The 15,318-nt window shown below is 53.2% G+C and overlaps 1 protein-coding gene across 2 annotated transcripts in view; it reads right to left on the minus strand.

The window, feature by feature from the left end:
- Positions 1–13,173, minus strand: part of alpha-PheRS (phenylalanine--tRNA ligase alpha subunit) — a 125,739-nt gene extending 112,566 nt beyond the window's left edge. For both annotated transcript variants that reach the window (XM_070085899.1, XM_070085900.1), the window contains exons 1-2: positions 12,998–13,173; positions 4,961–5,149 (exon numbers count right to left, since the gene is read on the minus strand). In XM_070085899.1, the coding sequence (XP_069942000.1) occupies positions 4,961–5,149; positions 12,998–13,168 (360 nt within the window). In that variant the 5' untranslated portion in view covers positions 13,169–13,173. The remainder of the gene's footprint in view (positions 1–4,960; positions 5,150–12,997) is intronic.
- Between the last annotated feature and the right edge of the window lie 2,145 nt (positions 13,174–15,318).

Below are 15,318 nucleotides of genomic sequence, written 5' to 3' on the forward strand. Positions count from 1 at the left end.
TCCTCCTAATTTCCACATTACGAATTCTCTGCATAATATTTACACCACACACTGCCCTTAGACATGACATCCCCACTGCTTCCAGCCTCCTCCTTGCTGCAGCATTTACAACCCATGCTTCACTCCCATACGAGTGTTGGTACCCCTATACTCTCGTACATTCCCTTCTTTGCCGCCTTGGGTAATGTTTTTTGTCTCCACAGATACCTCAAAGCACCACTCACCCTTTTTCTTTCATCAATTCTATGGTTAATATCGAAAACATTCACTTCTTCCATACTCCCTCCTTCCAATGTGATATCCAATTATTCTTTGTCTACATTAACCCTTTGACTGTTTCAGGGCCCTCTCTGAAACTGTCATTCTATGTCGCCAAATATTCGAAAAAAAAAAAATTATTTTTTCTTATGAAAATGTTAGGAATATTTTTACTAGTGTTTTAAGCCTAAAAAAAAATTTTTGCCATCAGTACTTACCGAGATATAGAGCCGCAAAGTTTGCAGAAATTGACGTGCGTACGGCAACAGCGGCGACTGCCGCCCACCCGGTATTCTTTTATTTACTCTAATTCAAAGGTTTCTTGCATTTTTCAATATTTTTCTTTTCCAGGTAACTTATGTGGCCTGTGAGACCAATGTAAGGTGCATTGTTCAAATATACACTCATTATTTACAACACAATAACAGAACAAACTTTATCACTATTAGTTTGTGTATACACTTTGTTTACACAAACAAACAATACAAAACAATGTTTATTACTATTGTTCCATAATATATATACATATGTACAGTCACTAACCACGTTCCTAGAACTGCTGCAGCTTGTGGAACTCTTTGAAACATGGGTATATGCAGAGGGGCACTTCACACTCCTCACACATAAAACGAGTGTCTCTGCGTGTTTGTGGGCGTTTTGTGGTATGCATACATACATAACACCTCTTCTGAGCATTTTTCTTGGCAGTAGTAGGAGGCAGTTGTATGGGGTAGTGATCACCAGGCCTCAAACGAGATGACGTCTGTGGGCGCTGGTCTATTGCAGGAGTTGCTCCTTTGTACTTTGCAATTATTTGTCTGATTACTGACAGGCAAAATTCACCATATTTTGGTGTTTTGTTGGTCTTCAACTTGTATATGTTATAAGCATTTAGCATAGAGATATCAACAAGATGGAAAAAAAGTTTGATATACCACTTATAACTCTTGCGTACACAGTCTGCAAACCCAATCTGCATGTCACATTTGTCCACTAAGCGCATATTGAGGTTGTAGTCCATGACAGCTGCAGGCTTTAGAATGGGTTCATTGGTCTCTCTGTTGTCCCTGCCACTGGGTACCATTTCGTTTGTGTGAACTGATGTCAACAATGTGACATCACGTTTGTCATGCCACCGAAATGCCATGATGTCATTGGCAGCAAAGGCTTGCACCTCACCTCTGCGAGTGCCAGCGTCGAACCTTGGCATATGTTTGCGATTACCACGCACTGTGCCACACACGTCTGTCAAGTTCACTCGCAAGAAATCACTGAGTAAGGGGCTTGTGTACCAGTTATCAGTAAATAACATATGCCCCTTACCAAGATATGGTTCCATCATTGTTCGAACCACATCACCAGAGATACCCAATAACTTCATGGTATCTCTCAAAGTATTACTGCCAGTGTACACAATAATATCTAAAACAAGACCACTTCTGCAATCACACAGTACAAATAGCTTTATACCAAAGCGTTTCCTCTTGCTTGGTATATATTGCTTGAATGAGAGTCTTCCTTTGAATAAAATCAAGGACTCATCAATAACAAGCTTCCTGAAGGGATAAAAATACATGCAGCACTTTTGTTTCAGGTACATAAACACATTTCTTATCTTATATAACCTGTCGCTTCTGTCAGGCCTGGTTTTGTCTGAAAAGTGTAACATACGCAACAGTATCAGGAAACGATTGACACCTATAATGTCACTAAAACCTGGAGTTGAAATCAGGCGATCTGTTGTCCAGTATGTGGTGACAGTGTGCTTATACACATGTGGCATAAGCATTATTGTGGCAAAAAACAGGTACATCTCTGCCACAGTTGTCTCCTTCCACTTGTGTAGCCGTGATTTTGGTGAGAGAATTGTATTTGCCATGGTGTATTCACAGTATGTGTTGGTTTCCCTGACAATGATGTCCATCAGGGGTTCATCGAAGAATAACTCAAAGCAGTCCAGTTCACTGGCATTGTTCCCAAGTGGACAAGATGGCTTTATTCCACTTTGTGTTTCATCAAAGTCATGGGGACTGGGAACAAACTCGTCACCGTCCTGCCAATCCCAGATGCGGTCTGCTGGTGGGGTCTGGATATTGTACCGTGGTTGTGGCTGTGGTTGTGGCTGTGCAGGTTGTGGTGGTGCAGGTTGTGGCAGTGTGGGGTAGGGTGAGGCTGGTTGTTCTGCTGAGTCAGCCGCGTGGCTAGTAGCGTGGCCCGGTGATGGTGCCACATGGGCCGTGCCACCCTCACTATCACCACCACTGCCTCCTCCCTCACTGTCACCATTCATACCCATCGTTACAATATCGTCATCTTCACTATCAGGTCGTGGTGTTGGGCCACGGGATGTGCTCCCAGAGTTTCTCCTTCCCCTTGGAACAACATATGAAACACTACCAGACCGCATGCTACGTCGTACATACTGGCGCTTCACTGGGGAATATTCACTCTCACTGTCACTAGAACTGCTTTCAATGACCTTGAAATCACTATCACTATCACTATCACTATCACTGCTATCATCAGGGTGTTGTACACGACCAAATAGTTTCCTCTTTCGTCCTGGTACAGGCGAACGTGAACGTGAACAAGCCGGCACAGCACCAGAGGTCGAAGGTTGTGGGTCATCTGGGTTTTCGTCACTATTTACGTTATCCTGGGCACTTTTTTCGGTAACACTCACTTGAAAACCCTTGAATTCACTGTCACTGACACTTTCATCGCTGTTAGAGCTATCACTTGGGAACAAAAGACCTCCAATCCGCCGAGGAGTGAGGAACTTCTTACCGAGAGGCATGGTGAAAATGGACTGACAACATGGCGTTCCCACAATGCACCGCTAGGTCCCAGATTTTTTTCACAGGGTGCACACCGACCACTGAGACCCATTCTCTCCCGTGTAGGCCTATCAGGCCTTTGGCGCTCGATTTGAAGCCGCTAGAATTTGTGCGTATAAATACGTCAGAAACATTGGCTCGTAAGACGTATTTATACGTCGGAAACAGTCAAAGGGTTAATGACATGCAGTTTACTCTTAACCCTTTCAGGGTCGGCAGGCCCTCTCCTAAACTTGTTTTCAGGGTCGGAAATTTTTCGAAAAAAAAAAAAATTATTTTTTTCTTATGAGATGATAGAGAATCTTTTCCTGATCAAAATGACACCAAAAGTATGAAATTTGATGGAAAACTTACGGAAATATGCTCTCACGAATTTAACGGTCTCGACGATGTTTATGCATCGGCAATATCGCCCACTTTGAGCCCTATTTTCGGCCAATTCCAATGTACCAGTCGACAAAAATCATACCTATTTCGCTAAAACTCCATTTTTTTCTATCGAATTAGTACAAGAAACTACCCATTTACCGATTTCAACTATCCAATAAAATGGTCAGAAAGTGGTAATTTTGTCAATTTCACACAAATTTCAAAAGATGTTAATTTCCAAACAGGGTCCAGAATAAACAAGACAGACATTCCTGGCACTAAAATAACATTTCCTCTGTTCATTAGTCACATCCCCAGGCCTCTGTTATATTTCTTTTGCTTTCCACTTTGAATTTTTATTCTCACAAAAAATAGAAGATTTACTGTTATGCAGACTACTGCATTAGTGTAAAAATGGTGTAGAAATGGTATAAATAATATCAGCACACTTGTGAAAGAATAGCAGACTCGCCAGATGATGTGTATTGGACGCATGGCATGATTTGTTTACTTTTGAACTTTGGCAAATATCGAACATTTCTGCTATTTTGAACTCAATTTCAAGGTACTTTTCATTGCAAAACCAATCAAAATCATCTCAATTTCCGTAATATGTCTTCCATTCTATAAAATGAGACCAGGAAAACTAGAATACAACCATAAATACCATACGAAAATACACTGCAAAGTTGCTGTTTTAAACCAAAAACACGGTCAGTTTTTTTTTTCTCTCATTATGCACTGTGTGCTGCAGGAATTTTTTTATACTGCGCACACTGACCACATAGTCCCATTCTTTCATATGTAGGCCTACCAGCTTTCTCTCACTAGATTTGAAGGTGCTAGAATTTATGCGTACTAGTACGGCACCAACCCTGGCATGCAAGCCGTACTAGTACGGCACTAACCCTGAAAGGGCTAAGGCCTATTAAGTATGCCTGACAAATTTAAAGCCTCTCTAATAAGGAATTCCTATTAATAATTGTGAATCAATAACTCACAAGGCCTAATAAACTATCACAGATCCCATGAAGTCTACAACACACTAAACAAATATAGAACAATACCCAGCCTGTGTAACATATCTCCCCCCCAAAAAATCTTCCACATGAAAGCTTTCTATATACTGTATATCTGACACCATTTTCTTTATATAAATGATTAAGATTAAAAAATGTAATGACAGCTTTTTAATTTTTGTGCCTGCACTGTTCCTTGTACAAAACATTACCATTACTTCTTTTGATAAGATGTTAAGTAAAAGGACACAAGTGCAACTAATGTGGCATTTTTATTGTGGAAATGTTTCGTTCTCCAGGAGCTTTGTCAAGCCTGACAAAGCTCCTGGAGAGCGAAACGTTGCCACAATAAAAATGCCACATTAGTTGTACTTGTGTCCTTTTACTTTACATATTGTCGGTAATTGTGTCAACATTATTATGAAATGATGTTGTCTAACTCGCCACATTTTTCATGTAATGCCCAAGATATCTTACCTTATTTTTCATTGCTGCTCCTAAAGCAAAATTTGAATTTGGGAAACTGGCTTTAATATCAGTCAGAGAGCGACCCTCTGGAGGAAGGGAGTTAAACAGTCTTGCTTCATGAGAACCACTGGTAGCAAGATTGTTGCCTTCATCAGTACATTCCCAGGTCTTGAGTGCAATTTGTTTCACATTTATAACCTGCAAAAAAGTGAAAAAAAAAAAAGTCATATGAAAAATGAGAAAAACATGGCAAGCTATTTTGGAAACAAAATGCTAATATGCAAACATGCAAACATGACATTTCCTGAAATAAGACTGTGAAGTGACTGTTTACACTTTGTTTCCACGGCTTTCTCTGAACATGCCTGTATTCCTTCTGATTTCAACATTCAGCTCCTTGCTCTATGAATACCCTCAAATTGGTTTGCTTTTCTGCTTAGTCTGCTTCCTGGATAGAAAAAAAAAAGACTTCTCATACAGTAAGCAGAGTTTCACTTCCTTATCGCAAGAGACTGTCTACCCTGCCTCATCTCCCTCCCCCCAAACACAAATGCTATTGAAGAAGTAGCAGCTCTGAAGCATCCCTTGGACACCAAGGAAGAATTCCCCTTGCTTCATCAGAGCTGAAGCACACTACCATCTAATCATGTGAGTTTTATACTGTAAGGCTTAAGTGTGCTGCTGCAGCAGAGACAGTGGTCAAGGTGCCTGCACTTCAACAATCTCAGGGCCCTGACACAGGTGTTCCAGTCTTGGTCCTTGCCAAGAATAATTTGGATGACTGCATTTAGGTCCTGTGTCACAAGGAGCCATACATGACACTAAACAGGAAATCTTTCTTGGAGATAAGGGCAACTCTTGCCAGCAACCTAGCTTTGAGTGGAAGGTGCACTGTCAGCTCAATATATGTATTGCAAAACGAGCCAATTTCCTCAGATTTCTTATCTAAGGACATTCTCTTCCCTACTGTATTGCTAGCCTTCTCATAGACATTCATCTTATGACATGCCTGATATTTGGTTAAGACTTCTTTATTAATGTAATAAGTAATAATACAGCAAAACCTCGGTATACGACCAGCTCCCTACCTGAACAAAGCTCAGCACTCGACCAAACAAATACGACCTACCAGAACTTCGCTGTAAACTATTTCGTGTTTCATCACAGCCCTCACCACCATGGCAGTTCTCACCACCATGGCAGCCCACACCATCCTGGCAGCCCACACCACCCTGGCAACCCACACCACCCTGGCAGCAAACACCACCTGGCAGCCCTCACCACCCTGGCAGCCCTCACCACCCTGGCAACCCACACCACCCTGGCAGCCCACACCACCCTAGCAGCCCACACCACCCTGGCAGCCCACACCACCCTGGCAGCCCACATCACCCTGGCAGCCCACACCACCCTGGAAGCCCCCAGCACCCAGGCAGCCCCCACCACAGAGGCAGCACACACCACCCAGGCAGCCCCCACCAAAAAGGCAGCCCACACCACCCTGGCAGCCCTCACCACCCTGGAAGCTCACACCACCCTGGCAGCCCACACCACCCTGGCAGCCCACATCACCCTGGCAGCCCACACAACACTGGAAGCCCACACCACCCTGGCAGCCCTCACCACCCTGGCAGCCCACACCACTCTGGCAGCCCACACCACCCTGGCAGCCCACACCACCCTGGCAGCCCACACCACCCTGGCAGCCCACACCACCCTGGCAGCCCACACCACCCTGGCAGCCCACACCACCCTGGCATCCCACACCACCCTGGCAGCCCTCACCACCCTGGCAGCCCACACCACCTTGGCAACCCACACCACCCTGGCAGCCCACACCACCCTGGCAGCCCACACCACCCTGGCGGCCCACACCACCCTGGCATCCCTCACCACCCTGACAGTCCTCACTACCCAGGCAGCCCACACCACCAGGGCATCTCACACCACCCTGGCAGCCCTCACCACCCTGGCAGTCCTCACCACCCTGGCAGCCCACACCACCCTGGCAGCCCACACCACCCTGGAAGCCTTCACCACCCTGGCAGCCCACACCACCCTGGCAGTCCACACCACCCTGGCAGCCACACCACCCTGGCAGCCCACACCACCCTGGCATCCCACACCACCCTGGCAACCCACACCACCCTGGCAGCCCACACCACCCTGGCAGCCCTCACCACCCTGGCAGTCCACACCACCTTGGCAGCCCACACCACCATGGCAGCCCACACCACCCTAGCAACCCACACCACCCTGGCATCCCACACCACCCTGGCAGCCCTCACCACCCTGACAGTCCTCACCACCCTGGCACCCCAAAATACCCTGGCATCCCACACCACCCTGGCAGCCCTCACTACCCTGGTAGTCCTCACCACCCTGGCAGCCCACACCACCCTGGCATCCCACACCACCCTGGCAGCCCTCACCACCCTGGCAGTCCTCACCACCCTGGCAGCCCACACCACCCTGGCAGCCCACACCACCCAGGCAGCCCTCACCACCCAGGCAGCCACAACACCCTGGCAGCCCACACCACCCTGGCAGCCCTCACCACCCTGACAGTCCTCACCACCCTGGTAGCCCACACCACCCTGGCAGCCCTCACCGCCCTGGCAGCCCTCACCACCCTGGCAGCCCTCACCACCCTGACAGTCCTCACCACCCTGGCAGCCCACGCCACCCTGGCAGCCCACACCACCCTAGCAGCCACACCACAATGGCACCCCACACCACCCTGACAGTTCTCATCACCCTGGCAGTCGACACCACCCTGGCAGCCCTCACCACCCTGGCAGCCAACACCACCCTGGCAGCCCTCACCACCCTGGCAGCCCACACCACCCTGGCAGCCCACACCACCCTGGCAGTCCTCACCATCCTGGCAGCCCTCACCACCCTGGCAGCCCACACCACCCTGGCAGCCCACACCACCCTGGCAGCCCTCACGACCTTGGCATCCCACACCACCCTGGCAGCCCTCACCACCCTGGCATCCCACACCACCCTGGCAACCCACACCACCCTGGCAGCCCACACCACCCTGGCAGTCCTCACCATCCTGGCAGCCCTCACCACCCTGGCAGCCATCACCACCCTAGTAGCCAACACCACCCTGGCAGTCCTCACCACCCTGGCAGCCCTCACCACCCTGGCAGCCCACACCACAAAGGCTGCCCACACCACCCTGGCAGTCCTCGCCATCCTGGCAGCACTCACCACCCTGGCAGCCCACACCACCCTGGCAGCCCTCACCACCCTGGCAGCCCTCACCACCCTGGCATCCCACACCACCCTGGCAGCCCTCACCACCCTGGCATCCCACACCACCCTGGCAGCCCACACCACCCTGGCATCCCACACCACCCTGGCAGCCCACACCACCCAGGCATCCCACACCACCCTGGCAGTCCTCACCACCCTGGCATCCCACACCACCCTGGCATCCAACACCACCCTGGCAGCCCACACCACCCTGGCAGCCCACACCACCCTGGCAGCCCACACCACCCTGGCAGCCCACACCACCCTGGCAGCCCACACCACCCTGGCAGCCCACACCACCCTGGCATCCCACACCACCCTGGCAGCCCACACCACCCTGGCAGCCCTCACCACCCTGGCAGCCCTCACCACCCTGGCATCCCACACCACCCTGGCAGCCCTCACCACCCTGGCATCCCACACCACCCTGGCAACCCACACCACCCTGGCAGCCCACACCACCCTGGCATCTCACACAACCCAGGCAGCCCTCACCACCCTTGCATCCCACACCACCCTGGCAGCCCTCACCACCCTGGCATCCCACACCACCCTGGCAGCCCACACCACCCTGGCATCCCACACCACCCTGGAAGCCCTCACCACCCTGGCAGCCCTCACCACCCTGGCAGCCCTCACCACCCTGGCAGCCCACACCACCCTGGCAGCCCTCACCACCCTGGCAGCCCTCACCACCCTGGCAGCCCTCACCACCCTGGCAGCCCTCACCACCCTGGCAGCCCTCACCACCCTGGCATCCCACACCACCCTGGCAGCCCACACCACCCTGGCAGCCCTCACCACCCTGGCAGCCCTCACCATCCTGGCAGCCCTCACCACCCTGGCAGCCCACACCACCCTAGCAGCCCTCACCACCCTGGCAGCCCTCACCACCCTGGCATCCCACACCACCCTGGCAGCCCTCACCACCCTGGCATCCCACACCACCCTGGAAGCCCTCACCACCCTGGCAGCCCTCACCACCCTGGCAGCCCTCACCACCCTGGCAGCCCACACCACCCTGGCAGCCCTCACCGCCCTGGCAGCCCTCACCGCCCTGGCAGCCCTCACCACCCTGGCAGCCCTCACCACCCTGGCAGCCCTCACCACCCTGGCATCCCACACCACCCTGGCAGCCCACACCACCCTGGCAGCCCTCACCACCCTGGAAGCCCTCACCACCCTGGCAGCCCTCACCACCCTGGCAGCCCTCAACACCCTAGCAGCCCTCACCACCCTGGCAGCCCTCACCACCCTGGCATCCCACACCACCCTGGCAGCCCTCACCACCCTGGCAGCCCTCACCACCCTGGCAGCCCTCACCACCCTGGCAGCCCACACCACCCTGGCAGCCCACACCACCCTGGCAGCCCTCACCACCCTGGCAGCCCTCACCACCCTGGCAGCCCTCACCACCCTGGTAGCCCTCACCACCCTGGCATCCCACACCACCCTGGCAGCCCACACCACCCTAGCAGCCCTCACCACTCTGGCAGCCCTCACCACCCTGGCAGCCCACACCACCCTAGCAGCCCTCACCACCCTGGCAGCCCTCACCACCCTGGCAGCCCTCACCACCTTGGCAGCCCTCACCACCCTGGCAGCCCACACCACCCTAGCAGCCCTCACCACCCTGGCAGCCCTCACCACCCTGGCAGCCCTAACCACCCTGGCAGCCCACACCACCCTAGCAGCCCTCACCACCCTGGCAGCCCTCACCACCCTGGCAGCCCTCACCACCCTGGCAGCCCTCACCACCCTGGCAGCCCACACCACCCTAGCAGCTCACACCACCCTGGCAGCCCTCACCACCCTGGCAGCCCTCACCACCCTGGCAGCCCTCACCACCCTGGCATCCCACACCACCCTGGCATCCAACACCACCCTGGCAGCCCACACCACCCTGGCACCCCACACCACCCTGGCAGCCCTCACCACCCTGGCAGTCCACACCACCTTGGCAGCCCACACCACCATGGCAGCCCACACCACCCTAGCAACCCACACCACTCTGGCATCCCACACCACCCTGGCAGCCCTCACCACCCTGACAGTCCTCACCACCCTGGCACCCCAAAATACCCTGGCATCCCACACCACCCTGGCAGCCCTCACTACCCTGGCAGTCCTCACCACCCTGGCAGCCCACACCACCCTGGCATCCCATACCACCCTGGCAGCCCTCACCACCCTGGCAGTCCTCACCACCCTGGCAGCCCACACCACCCTGGCAGCCCACACCACCCAGGCAGCCCTCACCACCCAGGCAGCCACAACACCCTGGCAGCCCACACCACCCTGGCAGCCCTCACCACCCTGACAGTCCTCACCACCCTGGTAGCCCACACCACCCTGGCAGCCCTCACCGCCCTGGCAGCCCTCACCACCCTGGCAGCCCTCACCACCCTGTCAGTCCTCACCACCCTGGCAGCCCACGCCACCCTGGCAGCCCACACCACCCTAGCAGCCACACCACAATGGCACCCCACACCACCCTGACAGTTCTCATCACCCTGGCAGTCGACACCACCCTGGTAGCCCTCACCACCCTGGCAGCCAACACCACCCTGGCAGCCCTCACCACCCTGGCAGCCCACACCACCCTGGCAGCCCACACCACCCTGGCAGTCCTCACCATTCTGGCAGCCCTCACCACCCTGGCAGCCCACACCACCCTGGCAGCCTACACCACCCTGGCAGCCCTCACGACCCTGGCATCCCACACCACCCTGGCAGCCCTCACCACCCTGGCATCCCACACCACCCTGGCAACCCACACCATCCTGGCAGCCCACACCACCCTGGCAGTCCTCACCATCCTGGCAGCCCTCACCACCCTGGCAGCCCTCACCACCCTAGTAGCCAACACCACCCTGGCAGTCCTCACCACCCTGGCAGCCCTCACCACCCTGGCAGCCCACACCACAAAGGCTGCCCACACCACCCTGGCAGTCCTCGCCATCCTGGCAGCACTCACCACCCTGGCAGCCCACACCACCCTGGCACCCCACACCACCCTGGCAGCCCCCACCACCCTGGCAGCCCACACCACCCTGGCAGCCCTCACCACCCTGGCATCCCACACCACCCTGGCAGCCCACACCACCCTGGCATCCCACACCACCCTGGCAGCCCACACCACCCAGGCAGCCCACACCACCCTGGCAGGCCTCACCACCCTGGCATCCCACACCACCCTGGCATCCAACACCACCCTGGCAGCCCACACCACCCTGGCAGCCCACACCACCCTGGCAGCCCACACCACCCTGGCAGCCCACACCACCCTGGCAGCCCACACCACCCTGGCAGCCCACACCACCCTGGCATCCCACACCACCCTGGCAGCCCACACCACCCTGGCAGCCCTCACCACCCTGGCAGCCCTCACCACCCTGGCATCCCACACCACCCTGGCAGCCCTCACCACCCTGGCATCCCACACCACCCTGGCATCCCACACCACCCTGGCAGCCCACACCACCCTGGCATCTCACACCACCCAGGCAGCCCTCACCACCCTTGCATCCCACACCACCCTGGCAGCCCTCACCACCCTGGCATCCCACACCACCCTGGCAGCCCTCACCACCCTGGCATCCCACACCACCCTGGCAGCCCTCACCACCCTGGAAGCCCTCACCACCCTGGCAGCCCTCACCACCCTGGCAGCCCTCACCACCCTGGCAGCCCACACCACCCTGGCAGCCCACACCACCCTGGCAGCCCTCACCACCCTGGCAGCCCTCACCACCCTGGCAGCCCTCACCACCCTGGCAGCCCTCACCACCCTGGCATCCCACACCACCCTGGCAGCCCACACCACCCTGGCAGCCCTCACCACCCTGGCAGCCCTCACCATCCTGGCAGCCCTCACCACCCTGGCAGCCCACACCACCCTGGCAGCCCTCACCACCCTGGCAGCCCTCACCACCCTGGCATCCCACACCACCCTGGCAGCCCTCACCACCCTGGCATCCCACACCACCCTGGCAGCCCACACCACCCTGGCATCCCACACCACCCTGGCAGCCCTCACCACCCTTGCATCCCACACCACCCTGGCAGCCCTCACCACCCTGGCATCCCACACCACCCTGGCATCCCTCACCACCCTGGCATCCCACACCACCCTGGCAGCCCTCACCACCCTGGAAGCCCTCACCACCCTGGCAGCCCTCACCACCCTGGCAGCCCACACCACCCTGGCAGCCCACACCACCCTGGCAGCCCTCACCACCCTGGCAGCCCTCACCACCCTGGCAGCCCTCACCACCCTGGTAGCCCTCACCACCCTGGCATCCCACACCACCCTGGCAGCCCACACCACCCTAGCAGCCCTCACCACTCTGGCAGCCCTCACCACCCTGGCAGCCCACACCACCCTAGCAGCCCTCACCACCCTGGCAGCCCTCACCACCCTGGCAGCCCTCACCACCTTGGCAGCCCTCACCACCCTGGCAGCCCACACCACCCTAGCAGCCCTCACCACCCTGGCAGCCCTCACCACCCTGGCAGCCCTAACCACCCTGGCAGCCCACACCACCCTAGCAGCCCTCACCACCCTGGCAGCCCTCACCACCCTGGCAGCCCTCACCACCCTGGCAGCCCTCACCACCCTGGCAGCCCACACCACCCTAGCAGCTCACACCACCCTGGCAGCCCTCACCACCCTGGCAGCCCTCACCACCCTGGCAGCCCTCACCACCCTGGCAGCCCTCACCACACACATGGCTGGACTCCCGTATGGCTCTACACATTTACCAAGACAATACTCACATTACCAAGTGATTCTAAAGATTTGATGGCACCTACAACCTTCTGGTGCGTTTCTTTCTCAGATACCGCAAACTCATTTGATATGACGACGCCATTCTTCTCAAGAGCATGAAGAATCTGCTGCTGTACATCCATCCCTTCTGCTCCCATGTTGTGACAACTGGCACGCATCTGCTATAAACCTACTAACACAAAATATTAATGTATGCATATGTTAAAGAAGTTTTAATTCATTTTTTTGCAAGATGGTTTATATATTGAGTCGAAATGTAAATAGGTTATTGCACACTATGGAAGACTTATAAACAATTGTTTTATATAGTTATCAAATGTTTTTTTAGACATTCGACATGCGTTTTCGGGGTACAATATTCTTATTCCTTATTTCAAATATTTTGTGGTGGCAAGAGACTTTTGTCCACTTAGCGTAAAGTAATTGTACGTCCTATAAATGCATATATTTTCATTTATGTGTAAAAATATAAGCGCCTGTCTAGCAGGCTTTGCTGACGCAATGGGTAACTTTTACTTCCAAGGTTCCGCTACTCTACACCGTACTCTATACTCCTTGAGAAAAGACTGATGAAGACTTTCCTCGATTATTAATCCTGGATTGTTAATAACTGAGAATATAACCCACGCTCTTGCTTCACACGCTGAGGGTCCGGGTTTGATTCCCGGCGGGGTGAAAACATTGGACGAGTTTCCTTACACCTATCCTGTTCACCTAGTAAGTAGTACCTGGGTGCTAGTCGACTGGTGTGGGTCGCATCCTGGGGGGACAACAGTGAGGACTCCAATGGAAATAAGACAGACAGTCCTTCGATAAAGCACTGCCTTTCACGGATTGTTCTGGGTGGCTAACCCTCCGGGGTTAAAAATCCAAACAAAATCTAATCCTTTTTCCTAGGATGTGACTCATGAGTCTATCTCTGATAAGATACTATCTATTTACTGCTAAGATTTGTTCGAATTTTTAACCTGGAGGGTTAGCCACCCAAAACAACCCAACTAACACCCAGGTACCTATTTACTGTTAGGCGAACAAGGACAGTAGGTGCAAGGAAACATACCCGAAGTTTTCACCCATGCTGGGGACTGAACCACGGACATTTAATGTGTGATCGTTGCCAACCGAGCCAAGAGACACCACAGGTGAAGAGAGAAGGCAGATGTATGGAAGCCTGCCCATGGTATTTACCATTATATATTCACAGAATCGCTGCTAGATTACTGACCTGAACAGACGTGCAAAACTCTGATGTGATCACATCAACGTCGCAACTCTGCTGACACAAACTTGGTCGAGCATAGTGGAAAACAGATTGTTAAATCTTACAAGCTGATAAAACTTAATATTCCAAGCATCACAGATCATGTTACTGAAAGACATGTACTGTCTGGCCTGCATGGTGGGTGACAAACTGGAGCGTTTTTTGCTAAGCGATGATCGCAATGTTGCTCGCGCGCCGCGGCTAACACGCGCCGCGCGAATTAAAAGAAAATCGAAAAAATACGAAAATTGAGGTAATCATATAGAAAAAATAGTTTAACACTGACAACACTGGTATAATAATAATAAATAATGATAATAATAAATGTTTATTTCCCTGCAAAGCTTACAATGTATGGTTTACATATTATAAAATATTAATGACAAGGAAGGCCTCTAGCATGCCTAGGCTTTTCGGGCAGACTAATCAGTGTTGTACTATGTTCCTACAAGGAATTATGGCCATTTAAAACATATATGGTGACGCCGCCACCCGTTGCATGCGTGTTCACATGTCAAGTTTCAGATTTTTTTTCAGAATTTTTTGTCATTTTTTTTATCATTCTTTCTAATATAATAATTCACTATTTGGCATCATTACAGAGTGGTTGGAGCTATTATGGAGTCGTAGAACCAATCACGAAGTTCTGAGAATAAGTAAGTAAGTAAGTAAGAAGAACTGCTGACCAAGCATACCTCTCGTGCCTCGGCAAAATGTATTGTAAATTTCGCTAATATCAACACTAAGACTTATTTACCTATCACAATTGATCTAATATGACATAATAAACAGTATAAATAATATAGAAACATGATCAATACTCCAGAATGAATAACTTGATCCCTCCGGACGACCGACAAGTCGTCCGGAGGGATCTAGTTATAGCTAGAGGATAATTGATAATCTTCTATCATCTTATCCCCTCCTGCGTGCTTATATTAGAGAAAACGTAGTGTAGTAAAGGGCTAACTTTGATATACACTCGTTAGGCACCATAAAACTGAAAAAAACACCGTTTTCTCTTTTTTTCTGTGCTAATGTGAGAAT

The sequence above is a fragment of the Cherax quadricarinatus genome, chromosome 17 (assembly GCF_038502225.1).
Source record: "Cherax quadricarinatus isolate ZL_2023a chromosome 17, ASM3850222v1, whole genome shotgun sequence".
NCBI lineage: Eukaryota > Metazoa > Arthropoda > Malacostraca > Decapoda > Parastacidae > Cherax > Cherax quadricarinatus.